Source organism: Phascolarctos cinereus, unplaced genomic scaffold (genome assembly GCF_003287225.1).
Source record: "Phascolarctos cinereus isolate Bilbo 61053 unplaced genomic scaffold, phaCin_HiC Scaffold_7;HRSCAF=346, whole genome shotgun sequence".
Taxonomy (NCBI): Eukaryota; Metazoa; Chordata; class Mammalia; order Diprotodontia; family Phascolarctidae; genus Phascolarctos; species Phascolarctos cinereus.
The window spans coordinates 81,833,024-81,853,392 of NW_027556180.1; the positions used below are offsets into that span (position 1 = coordinate 81,833,024).

Below are 20,369 nucleotides of genomic sequence, written 5' to 3' on the forward strand. Positions count from 1 at the left end.
TGCCTCGCCCTAGAGATGGCTACCATTGGACACAAATTGGTATCTACATTATATATATATATATATATATATATATACAAATATGCATAATATATACATACATATACACATATAGTACATATATATACACATACTATATATACATATATATGTAAAATTATTCTATACATACTTCTATTTTTCAGTTCTTTCTCTGGATGCAGATAGCGACTTTCTTCAAATGTCCTTTATTTTCGATTTGTGTATTTGTAATAGTTAAAATGATTTACTGGCTCAAAGTTGTTCTTAAAATGATATTTGTGATACCAAATAACCTAAATTCTTTATCGCACGTAAATTACTTTCTTTGTAAGATTTTTAAACAGCTTAAGCCTGTTGCTTTAAATTAACTACATGAGGTGGTTTTTTTTTTCCTCTTTCCAAATGAGCGAAGTGACTTTGTGTATCTTCCTGGAAGCTTCTTATGGCCTCTTGAATAAAATATTAACTGCTCAGTCTTGCATTCAAGGCCTCCCACAATTTAAGGAGCAATTCATTGCAATGGTTCAGAAGCTAAGTTAATATCAAGGCCAAGACTGAGCAAAATGAATTTAGGTAGGAGGAAGCTAAGCAGAGGTGAAGAATAGCATTAAACTCCAAGAATTATTGTTGACTGTGAACCGACACTCTTTTTAACTGTTACTGCTGCCTGATCCACAGCAGCTCTATATGACCCTCTGGTGCCCAGTAGCAAATTCCTCTTTAAGAGGAGTGAGGCAAAGGAAACCCAGGTCACCTCTCTGTATTGGGATTTAGCAGTGGCCATAGCTTGCAACCTGAAGGGGGCACCAGTGAGCAGGGACCACCGAACTTGTAAAAAAAACCTGGGCTCTAGACTGCCAGGAGGCCTGTTTCCTCTATGTCCACAGAACACTCCAATTACTCAGGGCATTACTTTCACTATGCCTTGAGACTATTACTTCTTACTTCTTGTATTTTTACTTAGTAGAGTTAATATTAGGAGGAAAATCATGTATATGATTATGAAACATTTGCCCTAAATAACAGTAATAATAGTAATCATTTGTCCCTGTGAGTGTTTCCATGTAAGTTGTACGAAATGCATTTTCTCTATGCTTATGTTTTTCTTTCCTCTCTAAATAATGCATTACCAATTCTGTTTACAATCCTTCTGGATGGTTTCCTGCTTTAAGTTAGAATCTGTTGGGTTTATTCTGAGTTAACACTCTTTACCCTTCACCTCAAGGACAGTATCAGTATTGGGCTTTCCCTCAGAGGAAAGACTACCACTTTCAGGGTCCTCATACCACTTCTGGACTCCTTGCCCTTGTTCCTTAAGGGCCCCTATTCAAGTAGGAGGTCCAAGTCATCCTAGTTTACGCATCATGACTGAAAGTGATGGCAAGTGAAAATGAACACTATTATACAATACTGTTTGAACTCTGAAAAGCTTTATTTTAATGCAAAATAAAACCAAGTACAATTTATGTAGTCGTATGAAACAAAAATTCCAAATGCTTTCTGTGGTACAAAAAGGAACAACCTTTCAAATTTAGCAAAGATGCCACCCCTTTCGTCCCCCATACTCCAAAATATGATTTCATATAATTTTTCTTTAGAACTTTTGAACAGATTTTTTGGTATCATAAAATCATACAAAGTACTAGAAAAAGTAGTTTATAAACAACAGGTTTTGTTTTTACATCCTGATAGTAAACGGCACTCCAGTTAGTGCAGACTGAGTGAGAATACTCTCAAATCATTGCAATCAGGGATCCAGGCTAGAAGTGTAATCAGGGGCCATTAACTCCCCCAACATCAGGGTTCTCTAGTTCACCTTTGAAAAATCAGCCCTTGAGGGGATGCTATTATGACTTAGGGACGACTTTCCTTAAAAGACCTCGCTGCATATATGATGTGGGACCAATTTCAGTCTGCCCTAGGTTTCTCTTTGATCACAAAGCTCACTCTGCAGGGATCTCTCCGAGTGACTATTTCTTGCTCTGCCATCACTGGGCTATCATTTCTTTCCAGGCTGACATGGATGAGGAGTGCTGAGAAATAGCATCTTTTGTTATTTCTATTAATGGCTCTTCCTGTTGTAATGGCACCAAATGTGGCCACAGTGTGACTCATGGACTCAGAAAGCAGGAGAGAAGTCTCTCCAGTAGAAGACTTCCATTTTGAAAGGATCTGTATTTAGAGTCTCAATTTTTCAAATTATGTGATGTTTTCCAGGCCCATAGATATCCCAAATATATCAGGGGTATTTTCCTTTCCTTCTAAATCCTTCAGACTCCAGATCAGCTTGCATGCAAAGAGGAAAGGATGCTGGCTTTCCATATTGGTCCAGACTTGTGAGTCCATCACCATGGGAACTCCTGGTGTAGAAACCCTCTTTTACCTGATGCATACTGACCACATATCTATACTTTGTAGGCTTAGAAGATAGCCTGAAGTAGCTGGAGGTTAAATGGTTTGTCCATGGTTTGTTAAAGTCAAAATATGTGTGAGGGACTGAATTTGAATCCAGTTTTTCCTTATTCCAAACCCAGCCCTCTGTATCCAATACACCATGCTCCATAGCAGCGCTAGGAAGTAGATAGGAAGCTAGATTTAGAGTTAGGAAAACCTGGATTGGAAAACACTAGCTATGTGATGCTAGGCAGGTCATTTAATTTCTCTGGGCAACTGTAAATACCCAATAAAAATGAATAAAAGGGAAAAAAATGTTATCAAATGACTTGTCTGAAATTCTATGTTTTCTAATAATAAGCCTGGCTCCTACTTCCTGAATTTTTTACATAACCATCATGACCTATCTTCAGTCCTTGGATTTGGTGCTGTGGAAAGGCATAACCTGCCCTTCTCCCCCACCTTAGTCCAGTAGCTCAAAGGTCCAAGGCATTGATGGAGATATTTCTTCTTTCTGCTGCTAATGGAGGGTAGAATTTTTCTACCACTATATTCCCAGATATTATCCTTTTTACCTATTCCTTCAAACACAGGAGGAAAATAGGGGTCTGTAAAAATGTCTGCTGACTTAAGGCAAAAACATCATTTCAAGTCCTAAGTGACCTACTGGGTCAGATTAGCATCAAGGAAGGGGGTTTGTTTGATACGTCTTTCCTAAGTGGCACCAGCCCATGGCATTCCAGGGGAGTTATTGGAGTTCTGAACTACTGATGGAGACTACTGATGGAGTTTTTCAAAGGCCATAAATAAAGTGGAAGTTTGTTTTTCACCCCATGCTGATTATTCTGTGTTTTTCCTAAATACTGTAGATGAGGTCTGTAAAGGGTGCTGCGGTGCCCTGAGAAGGGATATGTTGTGTAGTGATTTATTAAGCCCTCCCTTGAGTTCTGAGCTGTTTCTAATTGTTGCCTGGCTTGATAAAGGCACTGTCACAAACATACAATATTAGTTCCTTTCCAGCCGGGGCCAATGGGATGTGGGTTATATTTCAAAGGAGCAAAGGGAACTACCTTAATTTATTTTTCACTCACTTTAAGTGGACCTTCTCGGCAGTGGCTGTTTCCCTGAGGTTACCACATTTTTATTGACTGTGTACACAGTACAAAAAGCCTTCTCCAGAGAAGTTGAGACCCCGTCTGTGTGCAGTAGGTGGAGTACGTGCTGGGTTTCCAAGTGGGAACGTGAAAATGAGGGCTTTTTTTCTAGTAAGGTCACACCTCTTGCCCACTGTAGACTACTTAACCTCATGGTACTACCCTCCATCCAGATGTACATCCTTTACCAATAAGCTGAAGCTTCTGGCTTCTAGCCCATAACAGCTAGGCTAGAGATTGGGGGGCAGAGAAGGAAAGAACCAAAGAGCTCATTTCTAATTATCCATTACAAGGGACATTTCCCCTCGCTTCATCTTTTTCATCTGCAAAATGTATTAAGCCTGAGGGTGAGACCTCATCATCCTTTTCATCCTTGCCTGCCCACCCCTCAACCTGGTATACCTGCATTCTCCAAACAAGTATTGAAATCAGCACCTCCAAGGTAGGACTTCCTTCAAGACCCAAGTAGATCCCCAGTGAAGTTACTACAAGAAGCAAACACCAGATAACTGCAGATGGGAAAACCTGGGATTTTTAAAAAATAAAATCAGGTGCTCCTGTATTAGAATGTGGCAAAAACCACATCAGATCCCTTAACCTGGTTCCCGCTGAGTACCGTTAACAGGAATTCAAATGAGGTTCTGATCCTCCATAGTTCCAGGATGGGCTCATGAGGTTGAGAGATAGAAAAAGCAACATCCTGGTATGCTTCCAACAGGAAATTGTAGTTAAGAATATTGGAGAGACATACTCTGCCAAACTTCACTTCCTCCAAAAATCTGGATAGAACCTAAAGCTGAGGTGGGGGAACCTCAGACATCATCAAGTCCAACTGATCACCTCCTTTTAAAGACGAGGAAACTGAAGTCTCTTTTTAAGCTTGTTCCTCCATTTTGTAAAATGAGGTCGTTGGACTAAATTCCTTCTGGTTCTAGACCAATGATCCTAGGATCCTATGGTTAAGTGACTTGTTTAAGGTCACATAGCCATTAGCAGATCCACATCCTTCTCATTCCTACTTAGTGTTCTTCCTGCCATTCAGCATTGCTTTTTTTCTCCCAAACCAGCAGTCAGTATCACTTCTTAGAGATGGAATTCAATTTTATTTTGTTATAAATGATATTATTATGGAAACATGCAATTGGAAAAAAGGTGGTGGGCTAAGTAAGAGCAATGAATTACAGACTGCTCAAGTGCTAATACCTATGAAATATAAAAAGACCAAGGGAAGGCCTCCATTATGTTGGGTTGATGCGCTGTGGAAGATGCTTGGGGGAGCACGGACCAGATGAGGATAGATTGTGATCTGCATGGACTAAATAAACACCTATATCAAAGCCATCACAGATACATAGGAGTAAGGAAATGTTAATCTGGGATAGATGGACCCTTGGTTCAGTAGCATGGTAATTTAATAAATCCTCTTAACCTCCCCCATTTTAAACAAAGGCAATGGCTGAAGGTGACCTCTAGACATTTTTTTTTTTTAAAGAATAAGGAAGCACGCTGAAGAGTCTTATAGCATTTCTTTTTAAGAGGCCCAGATCTAGACAAGTTGTTCTGCCTCTAGGCTTTGAATGGTCCTCAAACAGTTCTTTGTTTGCACTCTCATTTAGGTCTAGTTACAATCTTTGAATCGTCCATTCATAAGTGGAAAACAGTCATGGAGTTTAAAGGAATTACAATGGATTTATCCACCTTAAAGCCTTTGGAAGATTTTTTTATGAAAATTATTTTGAAAGCCTTAAGATCCCTTCTCTGCCATTTACTTTGCAGTCAAACAAGCTAGGTTGTGAGACACTGGAACCCAAGTCTGAGTTGTACAGTGGAGTGTGCTCAAATCCTGACTGCCATTTCTGACCTGTGTGATCTCAGTTGCTTTTTCCTTTCTGAGTCTCAGATTTTTCATTTTTTAAATGGGTTAGATGACCTCCCTTCAGCTCTAACATTATGGAATTTCCATTGACCTCCCAGAGACTGAGGAACATTATGTTTATTCTTAGGGAAACTGAGGAATAAACAGGATTCAGCTCTAAATCTCTGGTGGGGCCAGGGTCCTCCCTGCTACCTTGTCTGCTGTTACTAAGAAGACAGATAAAACTTATCCTGGTTTGCTGCCTCTTCACCCCTCCCCTCTATCTTTTCCCTTCTTTTTTTCTTCCTTCTTAAAACCAAAAACTCCTATGTTAACTTTATATTTGCCTTTAAAAATTAGTTTTCCAAAACTGTGTTTTCCTACATCCTACCCCTTCTCTTGCTTCACACACACACACACACACACACACACACACACACACACACACACAAATTCAAAACCAAACTGACATCAGAGTATGGCCTTAATGAACACATACTGTTTGTCCACCACGCCTTGGGCCATTTTGTTTTAAAGACCCAAGAAGGCTCCTCCCAGCTGTGGTTGGCATTTAGCTCCCTGGAGTGCAAATGGGGATTGTTTGGCACTTATTACTGAATTGGCACCTCCAGGGCATTGAATCCTGGGAGGCCCAACAAGAGGGTTCTCTTCCTTCCCAATTGAGGATTATCTATAGACGAGAAAGCCTTAAAATAGAAATAGCAGCTAAATAATTACAGGTTGGAAACCCGGGACTGCTTCTCAGATCGGGGCCTCTCTGATGCTGTGGCCAGGAAAAGGCGGAAAGGAAGGGGGGAAGGACCAGGTCAACTTTGGCCCTCCTGCTGGCTCTCAGGCTCCTCTATCTAACAGAGAATAAGCATGCCCTTGTGGAACATAGCTTTGGGCTGCATGTGACAAGACCCCACTTCTTTCCTTGTGATTGATTGGTCCTTGAAATACCAGCCTCTCAGCAGCTCTCACTGATTTTTAGGATCCCTCCTGAGGCCTGATGTTGAATTTCTACCTTACCCGTTTTTTTTTTTAAATAGAGAAACAGGGAAAATATAACTGAGGCACCCCCCTTCCCCTTTCCTATTGCAGGTTCAGGCTTACCAAACGCTTTCCTGGCTGGCAGGTATAGTCTGTGAAACATTCAATCAAACTTATGGTAGCAGGACCCTGACAGATACTAGAGATAAAGAAATACTGTCTTTCTCTGATGGAAAACTTCTGAGGAGCCACTTCTGTTTGTTTCTTTCTTTTCTTTTTTCCTTCTGTTGCTAAAATAATAACCGACTCCAGGTGCACCAGATTTGCAGTCTTGTATACACCACGGCCATAGGTATTGTCTTCCTGATTGCAAAAATCTTGCTGTTGCTTTGACTCCCAAATGGATAAGGATCTTTAGCAGAGACTGTCTTAACACCAGCGGTAATCTTTAACAGAGGAACTGCTCTGTGTGTGTGTGTGTGTGTGTGTGTGTGTGTGTGTGTGTGTGTGTGTGTGTGTGCGCGCGCGCCCGTGTGCTCATACGTGTGGAAAGGCCAGCGATGCATATTATCTAGCTCTGGGACATTCCACTCAGTGTGTCTAACAATGTTATTTACTTTTCAGCTACCACTTCTGCTCTGGGTTTAACTGGTTTAAAAGCATTTGAATGTACAGTACCACTGTTTTCATGGCCTGATCAGACATATTGTACCTTCCTTTTTTCCCCCTCTGATTGGCCTTAAGTGATTTCCTCAGCGAGAAGAACCTAATCTGTACCTGCAGCAGAAAGAACGGTTCCAGTTCATGGATAATTTTATAGCCAAGAAGACTTTGGGGGACTGAGAGGAAAAAAGAACAAGGCAATTGCAGAAGGTTTTTTTCCTGGCCCGTTTCCTGCTACACAGCGGCAGTCATGGGGTTCTTCTGCCGGGGGTCCTGGGCTTGATATGGGTACCGTTCTGGGCTGGCTGCCCGCTGTCCTGTTTTGCCTACTTCATGATATGCCGGCACTTTGTGGTGTTGAGGTGGTGAAGGTGGGACGTCTTGTCGGAAAGGTCCTTTGTGATGTGTGGCTGGAGGGGGTGGGTAGTACTGCGGATAGCGAAGGTCTGTCACCCTCACATCCTGGGCACGGGGGTAGCTTCCTTTAGGAGGATGAATGGGCTGCATTCCTGGGTAGTAAGGAAGTTCCCTTTCCTTGTATAGCAACCGAGGTCCTGTTAGGTAATCTGCTGGTTCTGAAGGTCCTCTCCTGGAGAGAGAAAACACAGACACATATTAGAAAAAAAAGCCAGGGTGTCCAGGCATATAGAGAACTCTTTAAGGAGCCGGAGGAATTCCGTGTCCTAGAGATCCACAGTCGTACATGTCAGAGGACTTGTCACGAGCTCAAATTTAGACTGTCTTCTCTACTACTTAAGCCACTTTGGGCAAGTCACTCAAACTCAGTAGGTCTGACTGAGGTAGTTAAACCAGGTTAGATGTTCTTAGCCTTTTTTCCCCTTTTTTTCTTACTTTTTTTTTTTTTTTAGTATCTTGGACCTCTCAGAATAATGTGTTAAAAGGCATAAAAAACGTAGGGAAATTAATTATACTGAAATCAAGATATAATTTTTTCCCAACCAAACTCCTTGAAATCTATCCATAAACTCCTTGGGGTTCAGGGACTCCAGGCTGAGAAACCCTAGACTGGCTGAATTTGAAAGTTTCTCCTAAGTCTAAATTCTATGATGATAACAATAGCTAACCTTTATGTAGCAGTTAATTCTTCATAGCTTCATGCATTATTACATTGGATGTTTCAAATCCCAGTGCTGGAGAAGACTTTTGACAGTCCCTTGGACAGTAAGGAGGTCAAATCAGTCAGTTCTCAAAGAAATTCATTTTTAGGCTATTCACTGGAAGGTCATATACTGAAGCTTAAATACTTTGGCCCCATAATGAGATGATGGAACTCATTGAAAAGACCTTGATGTTGGGAAAGATTTAAAGCAAAGGGAAAAGGGGATGGCAGAGAAAGGGAAGGATAGATGTTATCATGGAAAAAACAAACATGTACTTGGACAGACTTTGAGAGAGAAAGTGGAGGACAGAAGGGCCTGGCACACTATGGTCCATGGGGTCACAAAGAATATAACATGACTGAACAACAAATCGTAACAACACTTTCAAGGCAGGTGCTATTATTATTCCCATTATATAAATGAGGAAACTGACACTGAGGTTAAGTGACTTACCCAAGGTCACATAACTAGTAACTCATACTACTTGTAAGTATCTAAAGTAGGATTTGAACCCAGATCTTCCTGACTCTAGGTACAAGACTTTATCTGATGTCCTTCACAGAAGCCTGTCAACGGTGAGAACACATGAAAACAGATGATATCTGTCTGCCTCCATTCCTTTTCTGTATTTGGTGTTGGCAATTTAAAGATGCCAAAGTCACCAAACTCTGGAAGCCATTCCTGGCAGCCTCCACTTTTCCCTGTGGTCTGCTGTTTTCTTAGGACCCTATGGCACTAGGGAGGAGAGACTCAAATTAAAAAAAAATTTGGAAACCAATGATATCAAAATCACAGTTTTTGGATAAGAGACATTGACACATTTCATTCTGGACATGAACGATTTAAGTGCCCGGGGAGAGCCAAACAAGCTGCCATTTCCACACCCTTCAATGCATAGGCTAGCAAAAGGGTCTAGGGCAAGTGAGAAGTGAACACAGCCCAATACCTTCCTCCCACAGCCCCTACCCATCTTCCCACTGGAAGAGAGCAAGCCTCTCCTATTCCATTTGCTGTAAACCAGAGCAAACAATGTGCAGATGACCGCATCTTATCTAGCCCGAGGATAAACAGATGAGTTCAGTTTGCAGCTTTGCCAATCTCATAAACTGTCTGTGCAGAGATATTCACACCTCCCCGCTCCTTCCCCACTGCCATTCTCCCCTTCCCTTTTCTTTTTAAGAAAACAAAAACAGCAACTTAAACACATCAGTCTGACAAGCCCTCTTAACTTCAGTACTCAAAAAGGCCAGAGCTCCTGAAGGGAAGGGCTGGGAGAGAAGACAGTAGCTGTAGTTAATTCAACGGGCTGCCAGATGGGGAAGAAAGCATCCTAGAAGTTGTGGAGGCTGAGGGTAAAACAGCTCTGTGAGTTTCCTGAATCAATGAGGGTTTGACAAGCTCTGGTGCTTGTGACAAGCAACATGGGAGCACGTGAATCCAGCCCTACAAATGTGCCAGGGAAGCCCCCTTCTATCTTCCTACGTCTTAATTCTACCAGGCATCATGATGATTGATGTTCTTCCTGTCGTGTCCCATTTAACTTGGGACACTTGTCAGCAAACCAAAGTAAACTGTTTTACATTCATTAAACATTTGGTTCAGGGCTGTGATTTCAGTCATGCCGAGAACTCCTCGGTGGGAACTCCCTCCACCAATGCAGACTGGCCATTCATCTCTAAATCATAGTTTTGGAGAGTTGCCTGAGGCACTAAGCAGTTAAGTGACTTGCCCAAGTATCACAGCTCTTTTTCATAGGATTATAGGTTAAAGCTAAAATGGACCTTAAAAGTCATCAAATCTAACCCTTTACTTTACTTACGAAAAAATTAAGGTTAAAAGAGGCTAAGTGGGTTACTCAGGTAGTTAAGTATTTGAAGAGGGATTTGAATTAGGATCTTTCTGACTTCTAACCAGCATTTTAACCTAACGCCTGAATCTCGGCCTTCCTGACTCTGAGTCTGACCCTTTTCCCATTAGGCAACATTGCCATTCTAACATGAAAAAAGCAGGTACTACTGTTTAGTAAAATTTTTGTGTTGGTTTATTTGAAAATGTCTACAGCAAGCAGTAATAATAATACCTTTAAGGTTTACAAAGTGCTTCACAAATATTGTCTCATCTTATCCTGAAAGGGAGGTGCTATTATCATCCCCATCTGGGAAAACTGAATCAAACAGAGATTAAGTGCCTTGCCCAGAGTCACGTGGTTAGTAAGTATCTAAGGCTGGATTTGAACTTGGGTCTTCCTTACTCTAAGTCTAGAGCTCTATCCATTGCCATCTAGCTGATACTTATATAGCTCTTCACAGTTTACAAAGCATTTTTATCTACATTATTTTATATGATCATCATAAGAACTCTAAGAAATAGGAACAGAAGTCATATGATCTGCACTAGACACTAAGAAACAGGCTTGGCTTACAGAGATAAAGATAACTTGTCCAAAGTCTAAGCAGAAGACTCAGGACTTGAACCCAGGACCTTTACCTCCAAATACAGTGTTCTTGCCACAACACATCTATCTACCCATCCATCTCTATCATTAGTCTATCATGCACCTATATCTGCATATCACCTATTCATATCCATCCATCCATCTATCTCTATCATCAGTATCTTTCATCTATCTATATCTACATATTACCTATCCATATCCATCCCCATCCATCCATCCATCCATCTATCTATCTATCTATCTATCTATCTATCATCTATTTATCTATCATACAGATAGGAAGTAAATGAGGCTGAATTTGAACTTAGGTCTTTCAACTTTCTAACTGATTTTCTAACTAATATATATATGCCCTGTGTTACCCAGAGGACATCTCTGCAATACAAATATTTTGTTGCATAGTGGCTAAGTATTCTCACTTTGCTCATCTGCAAAATGAAAGAGTTAGGTTTCCAGCTCGACATCTATGAAATTATGAACCCTCAAGAAGGTTTCAGTCTAGTAGAATAAAAAGAACACTGAACAGTTATTACATTGCAGTAGGAGTTCTTATCATGACAGTAGAGAGATTTGGGGGAGCATGAATTTGAAAGGGAAAAAAAATCTGTATTTTTACTAATCTCTACCCAAAAATTAGTGTTTTCTTCTATCATAAATTTAAGCGGTTTCACTATACTGCCAAAGAGGTCTATGACATAAACAAGGATAAGAGCTCCTTCATTCAGGGAGCTACAAAACAAAATGCTATGTGACATGTGAGGGCAAAGGTTGTGACCAACCAGGAAAGGTCTCCTGGAGGAGGTACCACTTCAGTGGAGTTTTATTCCATAATACTCTGGGCATCTTTCCTCCCTTGCCACACAAGACACAAATATCTCATCTGTTGCTGCTGGTCTGAGGGTAGTAGGATTGCTATTTCATCTCTCTTTTCTGTTTGAAGGCTATTTCATTTGAGAATGTTTTCAGTGTCCATGACATCTTTCATCTTAGAATTTGAGTCTTTCCCTTACCAGCTCCGATTTTTCTTTTTGTCCATGCTGGAGATTTCCAAAACACTTAGAAAAAAAATAATGCCTTAAACCGTGTTCCCTCCCCAACTCCCCTGAAGAGCTTTCTCTGCATGAAGTGACACGTGGTTTTCCTGCACTCGCTTTAAGCCCATAGGGTAAATCACTGACATACGCAACAGCACAAACATTATCTGCCTCAAAATGAACATACAACCAACCCTCCCTCTGGAGTCTCTTAGTGTGAATGTTTCCTGTTTAAAATGGAAAGAGAGAAGGAGGAATTCCAGGCCTTGGACTTTCAGGGTCCTGTTCTCCCCCTGGGGACTCTTCTCTGTTAAAACAGCACATTATAAAAGACAGGCACTCTGGGTTGTTTTTTTGGTGAGACAAGCCAGACTAAGTGCTGAAGGGGCAGAAGCCACCCTCCGAGATACAATCCGACTCACTGCAGGCGCTGAAGACAATTGGTATCTCTTCTCACACACCTCATTGATGCGACAGGGTCCAACTTTCACAGAAGGGAAAAGTGAGGTTTCATTTTTCTATGGGCAGACGGGGCAGAGCCCAAGATGATTTCATGATCCCGTTCCTACTTTCCTTTGAGGGGAAACTTTATGACTGGAACTTGTGCTTACATGTGGTAGAAACCAAGAGTGAGGTGGCTGTTCTTTGTCAAGAATGAAAATAATGGAAACCATATTATTCTGTAAAATCCATCATAACAGTTATCTTTTGGGGAGAGAAGAAAAACAATATGCTGGCCTATGAAAACACACAGAGTTAATGTTTCAAAGAGTGCTAAAGACACTGAATATTTCTCCTTTTGGGGTCTCTGATATTCACAGAACCTTCTTGCTTGGAAACGTCCTACAGACATTTTTCTTTAGCCTACTAGAGGTTTTTTTCCTGAGGAAAAATAAATTATTTTTAATTACTCTTTTAAAAAATAATTTTATCCATATTTGTGTTTTGCATCATCTGTTTCCCACTGTATTTTCAATATAATATGAAGAAATGAAAAAAGGGAGAAAAACAGTTCCATAAAACTAAGCAACGTATTAAAAAAAAAGTCTGCCATTGTATGGTTCCCTACTTCTATAAAAAGCACAGATGAGGGGCTGGTTATATTATAACTCTTATTTAGGGTAAATCTTGATCATTATGATTTTGTAGCATTTAGTTTTGATTGTTTTTCCATTTATTTTTCTTTTGGAGGCAATCAGGGTTAAGTGACTTGCCCAGGATCACCCAGCTGGTAAGTATATGAGGCCAGATTTGAACTCAGGTCCTCCTGACTCCAGGGCTGGTGCTCTATCCACTGTGCCACCCAGCTGCCCCTTGCATTTACTTCCTTGAAGTCATCATGTATAATTTTCTTGGTCCTCTTTACTTCACTTTGCATCATGATGTTTATATAAGACTTCACATGCTTCTCTGTATACATCATGTTCATCATCTTTTTTATGTCGCACTTCTTAATATCACATCACATTCACATACTGTCACTGGTATAGGCATTCCCTAATCACTGGGCATCTTGTCTTCAGTTCTTTGTTATCACAGAGAGTGCTCATAAGTATTTTGTTTTTTTAGGGGCCTTTCTTTTTTGTCACTGATCTCTTTGCAGTATATTTCTTACTGGTTTTTTTTTCCAAGAGGATGTTTAAGCCTGGGGGAAAAATACTCTACCCTTAATAATTACAGGATTTTGGCAAAAGAAAAAAGAAGGAGAAGAGGGAGATTAAATGATAGTTCTGCCCATCTTTAGCTTCCCTGTCAGTGGTTTCTTTACTGGTTTGGAACCTTACCTTTGTGGATAGACATCTAAAGCAATACCATTCTGGGACATCACAAATACTGATCAAGGAGACTTCTACATACATTATACCTACAGTGAGAAATCCAGGAGCAATCTCCTCTGGAGATTTTGATTACAATAACGATCCAAATAGGGAATCCATCACCATTTTAAGACATCTCATTTTTCATGAGATCTTGCGAGCTTTTTTTGTGCATGTTGTTATTTTTCCAAAAGACTAAAAAAAAAAGTCTTTCCATTTAAAATCTCACAAGGATACCACAATCATATCTGAAAAGAGGTGGAAAAAGTGTTTGTTTTCTTTGGAAAATAGCTTGCCCAGGACTCTACCCTTTTCTGATAGGCAGAAGGGTCAATCAATCAATCAATCAATCAATTCACAAGTGTTTATTATGTACCAGCTATTAAGGATAGAAAGACAAAATGGAACAGTTCCTACCTTCAAGCACTTCACATTCTATAGGATGAAACAACATGCACATATATAAGGAAGAACACAAAATAGACAAAATAATGCAGGGTCATTTGGAGGTGGAAGAGAAGCCCCCTCCCACCCAGGGAGGGGAATGAGGCAAGAACCCATGTAGGAGGTGATGCTAGAGCTGCATTTTGAAGGATCTAGGCATTCTAAGAAGCAAAGGTAAACAGAGAGTGGATTCCAGGCCTGGACCGAGTGATGGATACAAGAGATGGAATATCGTATGTGAGAAACAGAAAAGGAGGCCAGTTTGGCCAAACTTTAAAGTAACTGAGAAGAGTAAGGAGTAATAAGTCAGGAAAGTCAGGCTGCAGCCAGACTGTGAAGGGCTTTAAAGGTCCGAAAAGAGAGTATGTATTTGATTCTAGAGGCAACTGAAAGCCACTGGAGTTTATTGAGGAAGGGAGTGATATACTCAGATCTGTGCTTTAGAAAAATCATTTTGGTAGCTGTGTGGAAGACGGGTTAGAGAGAGAAGAGAAAATGAAAAAAAGAGCAAATTGGGTCCTGTGGTCTTTTAAGTCCTATAATCACTGACTTTCTAAGAGGACTTAAGGAAAAATGGTGCTACACTGACTGTACAAATCAATCAGAATAAGCTGGATACAAGGGCATCAGTTATAGAATGGATGTAGCCATTCATAAGTATAATTTTATCATGATACCATATTAGTCTGCTCATAATTTTTGTTGCAAGTTTAGTCAATTGACTCAGGTTTAGCAAATAGAGCATAAAGAAGAAGAATCTTGCAAGTTCTATCAGAAGACTTCAGTGTTGACAATCAGGCACTGGTGTTAGAGTTCCTAATTCAGAGACTCAAGATTCTCTGGAATTCTCCGAAGGTTTAAGTGACACCTGGTGGCCCTAGATACATCCTGGATATCTCAATAACTTGCTGTTTTAGAGGGATGGAGGAGAGTTAGTGAGTTGGGAAATAACAAAGGGAAGAGACCAGCTGGAGGAAGCTCAGAGAGACACAAGGTATAAGAGTTAAAAAGCCAGAACTGATTGACAAGTAAAAGGCAAGGTAGATATTTTCCTTCCCAGCACAAAGCATTAGAGTCATTACTCATAAGACTCCTGAGTAGCAGACAGGAGCTCTTTTGAGTCTTATAAAGCACTCTGTGTACACAGAAAGAAATGAGGCAAATATCAAACAGATCCTTATCCCATGACCATTTTTAAAAAAAGAAAGATAAAAAATGGTGGAGAGGCATATAGCTTTTGAGAACCAAGTTTAGTACACATGTCATAGACAGCCAAATGGCCTGAAACCAATGATGCCATCCACATGAGCTGCCTGCCTCTCTCAGCCAGGGGCAAAGAGCTCAGCTCACAGCATCATATCCACCATAAATACACCACTCATAGATTCTTTAAGGCTTGAGCTGTTATAGGTGCCTTCTCTTGTTCTTTTCCAACCAATGCATAGCAAAAAAAAAAAAATCAGATAATGTAAACTAATACAATCCCAGGCTCTCAAGTTGAACATGCCATGGGCAGAGAGAGAGAGCTGTTTTTAGTTTGAGGACTGTGTTTGGAATTCCTACAGTGTCAGGTTTCCAGTTACCAGGCCTTTATCCTCTGGTCCAGGCACGAATGTGGTCGACCTGGATTAGGGGAACATTCTGCAATGTATATTACATAGCTTCAACTTCTATGGACTTTACAGAACTATAAAATATAATGACCATTTGATGACCTGTGTTACAAAAAAGACTGTGGAAAAATTTCTAACTTTCACCACTCCGGTTTCCCTTTGTATTATGAGGAGAGGCCCTGGCAGTTGGTGGAAGATTTGAATGGGGATAAAGTGAAGAGACAGATGTGACCATTTTCAGATTTTCTTTCATAACATTTCTTCGGAATTTAAAAAGAGGTGACAATTATTGAGCAACTGGAGGGGGAGAAGATCTACATAAAGAGACATATCTCATTTTTGCTTCTGTTCTGGAACTATAACCTCTCCCTACTCCTGCCCAACACACACACACACACACACACACACACACACACACACACACACGGCCCAATATCAATTTTGTTTTTAACAAGTGATAGTGGGGAAAGATGAATGCCAAAGTCATGGGTACCAGTTCAGTGGGTACTAAAGAGGGGGCTCCAAGACTTTTTTATCCTATTAGATGGCGGGAGTATTTCCTAAATTCTCCTTTATAGGGGTGAGAGGATTATAGGAAGTAGAGACCATGGATTTAATGATCCAAAGTAATGCTTAAGAGGAGAGCTTTCAGAATGAGCTCAGGACTGTACAATTGAACCCAGTTGGATGGTACCTGCTGTTGGCTTTACAAATGTCCTGGAGGCCTTCTCAAAAGATTCTGTTTTTTAATCAGAAGGAATGTCAATGCAAAAGATCATTTGATTGATTGATTTGTTTGTTTATTTTCCCCTAAGATCCCTAGTCCTGGACCCCAATTATTTAAATGTTTTGTTATTCCATTCCATGGTCATGAGACAGTCACTGGCTGATGAGGTGTTTAGGTTAGGTTTCAGAGGCTACCAAAGTTCACCATTTTGAAAGTATGGATTTCCTATGTGCTATTCTTTCTTATTTTTCCTTATTCTTCACGAAGCAAAAGCACCAGATAGCTCTTTCCCTCTAGAGATGAGAAGGTCTGTCGTTTTTATATCACCCCCTACTGGGCCACTCCCAGTTTTACAACCTTTACAATCTGTAAATAGGTTATTCCACTGTGAGCCACTCAAAAGTTTTACTTCTTTACAAGCTGTAAATGAAACCAATCGAAAGTCTGAAAGAGGAAAATCCTTAACACCTCATTGTCTGTATTATGTTCCTTCATATCCATTAATTTAACCAAATTAGTGGGTAGGTGGGGGAATCAATTGATCAACCTTGCTTCCATACAATTTTTCCTCTGCAGTCACTTTTCTCCCTTCATAGATGAAAAACTTTGGATTTTGAAATTTTTTTCTAGGTAAACGGATAAAATATTTAAGGCAAGGTGTCCACATCTAACCCTTAATCCCCCTGAATAATTTCTAAAATTATATAATCAGATTTTAGGAGGGTAAAATTATCTTTGGTATTACACTATTACAATTCTTGTACCCTAAGGTTAAGTAGCACAGTATGACTCTTAAATATTGCTGCTTATAAGTACAGAAGAAAGCAAAATGTATACTTTATTAAGATATGGGAAGCATTATCAACCAATTCTTGTTATTGAAATATTTAGGGTCAAAGATTCAAAGACAGAAATGTAAGCAATGTGAGTAGTCCAAGTCTGTATGCCTGCATTATGAAATAAAGGCCCTAAAATACTCAGGACTTCATTTTATAGAGTTACTTGTAAGTGTGGCAGGATGCAGAATATTTTTACGTGACTGGTGCAGCAATGTGGTCTGGAATTTTGCTGAGCAGATGTCACAACAGGATGGCAAATTGTGGCAGGAGCAGCATTTACTACTAATAACAATGCTGGAAGATTCCTGCCACAGAAACTAGTTTTTCTCTAATAAAAAGCAGTTAGGTACTGTGGGATCCATTGTCTTTGGAGTCAGAGGAACTAGGGTCACATCCCTCCTCTGGGCAAATCACCACCCTGGGCTTCAGTTTCTTCATTTGTAAAACAATGGGATTAGACTAGATGCCCCCCCCCCAAAGCTTTCTAGCTCTGGGCTTTCCAGCTCCAGCTCCTTTGGGGTCATTCAGTCTTTTCAGTCGTGTCTGACACTCCATTTGGGGTTTTCTTGGCAGAGATACTGGAGTGGTTTGCCATTTCCTTCTCCAGCTCATTTTACAGATGAGGAAACTGAGGTAAACAGAGTGACTTGCTCAGGTCACAGAGCTAGTAAGTGTCTGAGGCCAGATTTGTACTCAGGAAGATGAATCTTCCTGATTCCAGGTGTGGCACTCTGCACTGTGCCACCTGACAATAATAGTGCCTGGCACACAGAAGATGCTCATTAAATACTCATTGACTTTCCTTGACTTAATAGTTGAAATTTACATAGTACTTTAAGTATTGCAAAGCATTTCACATATATTTACTTGTTCCTCCAAAGTACTGTGGTTGTTTATAGAAGTGCAGAATCATATCTGATTAGGAGATCAGAAAAGGCTTCACGAAGAAGCAGGAATTTCAGATGGGGACTTGAAAGCAGTATCATCCTGGCAATGGGGAAAAGGAATCACAGCTTTAGAGCCAGGAGATCCCTATAGCCTTAGACATCAGCCCTATCATTTCATAGATGAAGAAACTGAGACCCAGAGAGTTTCTATAACTTGCCTAAGGTGACACAGGTAGTGATGAGGGTCAACCTGGATTGGAGCCCAGGTCTTCTGACTCCAGAGTCATTGAGCTTTCCATCGTACCACATTTGAGGCAAGAAAAAAAAGAGAAGAAAGGAACTAAAAGTGGAAAACTGATGAACATGACCACAAGCTGTCAAGTTTAGATTTCTATTTGTAGGCCTAAGCACAAAGGGCAGGCATTCAGTAGCATTAGCTACTGGCAAGTTGTACAGACATTTTTTGAAATTTTTGAAATATTTTTGAAATGTAAATATAAAAACAAAAGTGTTTCATTGAAGAAATCAACTTTACTGGTCCTGGCTATGTAACAGTGATGGTTTGCTTTATGCCATACTCCGTGGTAATAATTCCCATATATGGATGTGAGTTTTTAACTTTAACACTGTGTCATATTTTATTATGACATTAATATAAGAATACAAAAAACTTGAGGAAGAGAAGAGTACCTTTTCAAGTCTAGTTTGACAGGAGCATAGAATAAATAGCAAATGGAACAAAAGGTTGGAAAGATACATTAGGCCAGAGTATGGAGGGCCTGAAAGCCAGCTAAGGAGTGGTGGTAAGTATTTGTTAGACAATGGGAAACTACTCCTGAGACATGAGAAGAGAGAAGGCACAATTGGATCTGTTCTAGAAGATTCCACATGCCAAATAGCCTGGAAGAGAGGGAGAGATGAGGTAAGGGAAGTGACTTTCAACAAGCCTGAGCTATCCTGGTGGCCAAGAAGATCTAAGACAAAGGCAAAATTAGGTTGCGATGGGAAAATAGCCATTTATATATGCTATTCAGCCAAAGAAGATTTCCCCAGGAAGGCGCTGGACTAGGAGGAGACAGTGAGGTTTGGCTGATGTGTGGGAGTGGGGAACAACCCCATGTGGACCTGGAAAGGGAACATTTGGCAATGTGAGACAGAAAGGTGTGTCTATACAGAGATGACCTCTTCTATTGGTACCTGGGTTCATACTCTTTTATGTACATCTATCAGATTCTATTTTACATTAGAGTTTACATTATAGTTATTTATGCATGTATTATTCCACTTTTCCAGAATGAACTCAAAGGCAAAGGCTGTGCTTTCTCTAAGTCTCCTCCAGCACTTTGCATATAGCAGGTAATTAATAAATGCTTACTAAATTATATTAAAGAAGAGAAGGCAGGGAGCAGGAGGAAGAATGAGAGAGAAAATGGAGAAGGGGCATGATAATCATTAGATTTTCCACTAAGATGTAGAAATGAGCTTTAAAAACATGCTGTAATAAATAGCAGGAATTGGTAAGTGGGCTTGAGGAGGGTTAACAGTTTGACTCCATGAAAAAACATGGGAGATGTTAATGCATGACTGTGGGGAAACTATTTAACTTCTCTAGATTTCACTTTCCTCATCTTTAAAAGAAAAGGGTTATATGACATGATTTTTATAGGTCCCTACATCTAAATTCTATACATTTTAATTCCCTTCTCATTTCCCAACTCCTCTACCCTGGGACCTGGGTCAGGGGAGAAACAAAATGGCAGGGGGAGGAACACTCAGAATCTTAAAAATAAAAGGGATCTTGGGGACCTTCTTGTCTGTACCTAGACAGGAATCTCTTCTACAACACTCCCAATAAATGGTGATCCAGGCTTCTATTGAGGGCCTCAAGGGAGGGGAACCCAACTACTTTCCAAGGTGTTCCATTGCATTTTGGAAGACTATAATAATTAGAAGTATCTCTTTGCATCAAGCTGAAATCTACCTCTCTGCAACTTTTGTCCATCAGTTCCTAGTTCTGGCCTCTTTTTTTTTTTTGAGGGGGTGTTAATTAGAATAAATCTAATCAGTCTTTCACATGACAGCCTTTTCAATTACTTATGAACATCTACCACAACCTACTTAAGTCTTCTCTTTTCCAGGTTAAACATCCCTAGTTCCCCCAGACTTTCTTCACAGAATGCAGTCTTTGGGGGTCCCCACAGCATCATGACATTCCTCTTGATATTTTCTAGCTTAGAATCCCAGGATCATCATTCAGAGTTAGAAGGGACTAAAGAGGCTATTTAGTCCAACTCCTTCATTCTTACAGATGAGAAAAATGAGGCAAAGGTTAAGTGACTTGCCTAATGTCAC

At 40.2% G+C, this 20,369-nt stretch overlaps 1 protein-coding gene across 4 annotated transcripts in view; it reads right to left on the bottom strand.

Moving 5' to 3' along the window:
- Positions 1 to 1,434: 1,434 nt before the first annotated feature.
- The window catches only part of PARD3B (par-3 family cell polarity regulator beta), a 1,305,457-nt gene continuing 1,286,522 nt past the window's right edge, over positions 1,435 to 20,369 (bottom strand). For 2 of the 4 annotated variants that reach the window (XM_020972847.2, XM_020972848.2), the window contains one exon: positions 1,435 to 7,669. In XM_020972847.2, the coding sequence (XP_020828506.1) occupies positions 7,315 to 7,669 (355 nt within the window). In that variant the 3' untranslated portion in view covers positions 1,435 to 7,314. The remainder of the gene's footprint in view (positions 7,670 to 20,369) is intronic. The other 2 variants (XM_020972849.2, XM_078147494.1) reach the window with 2 other exon arrangements.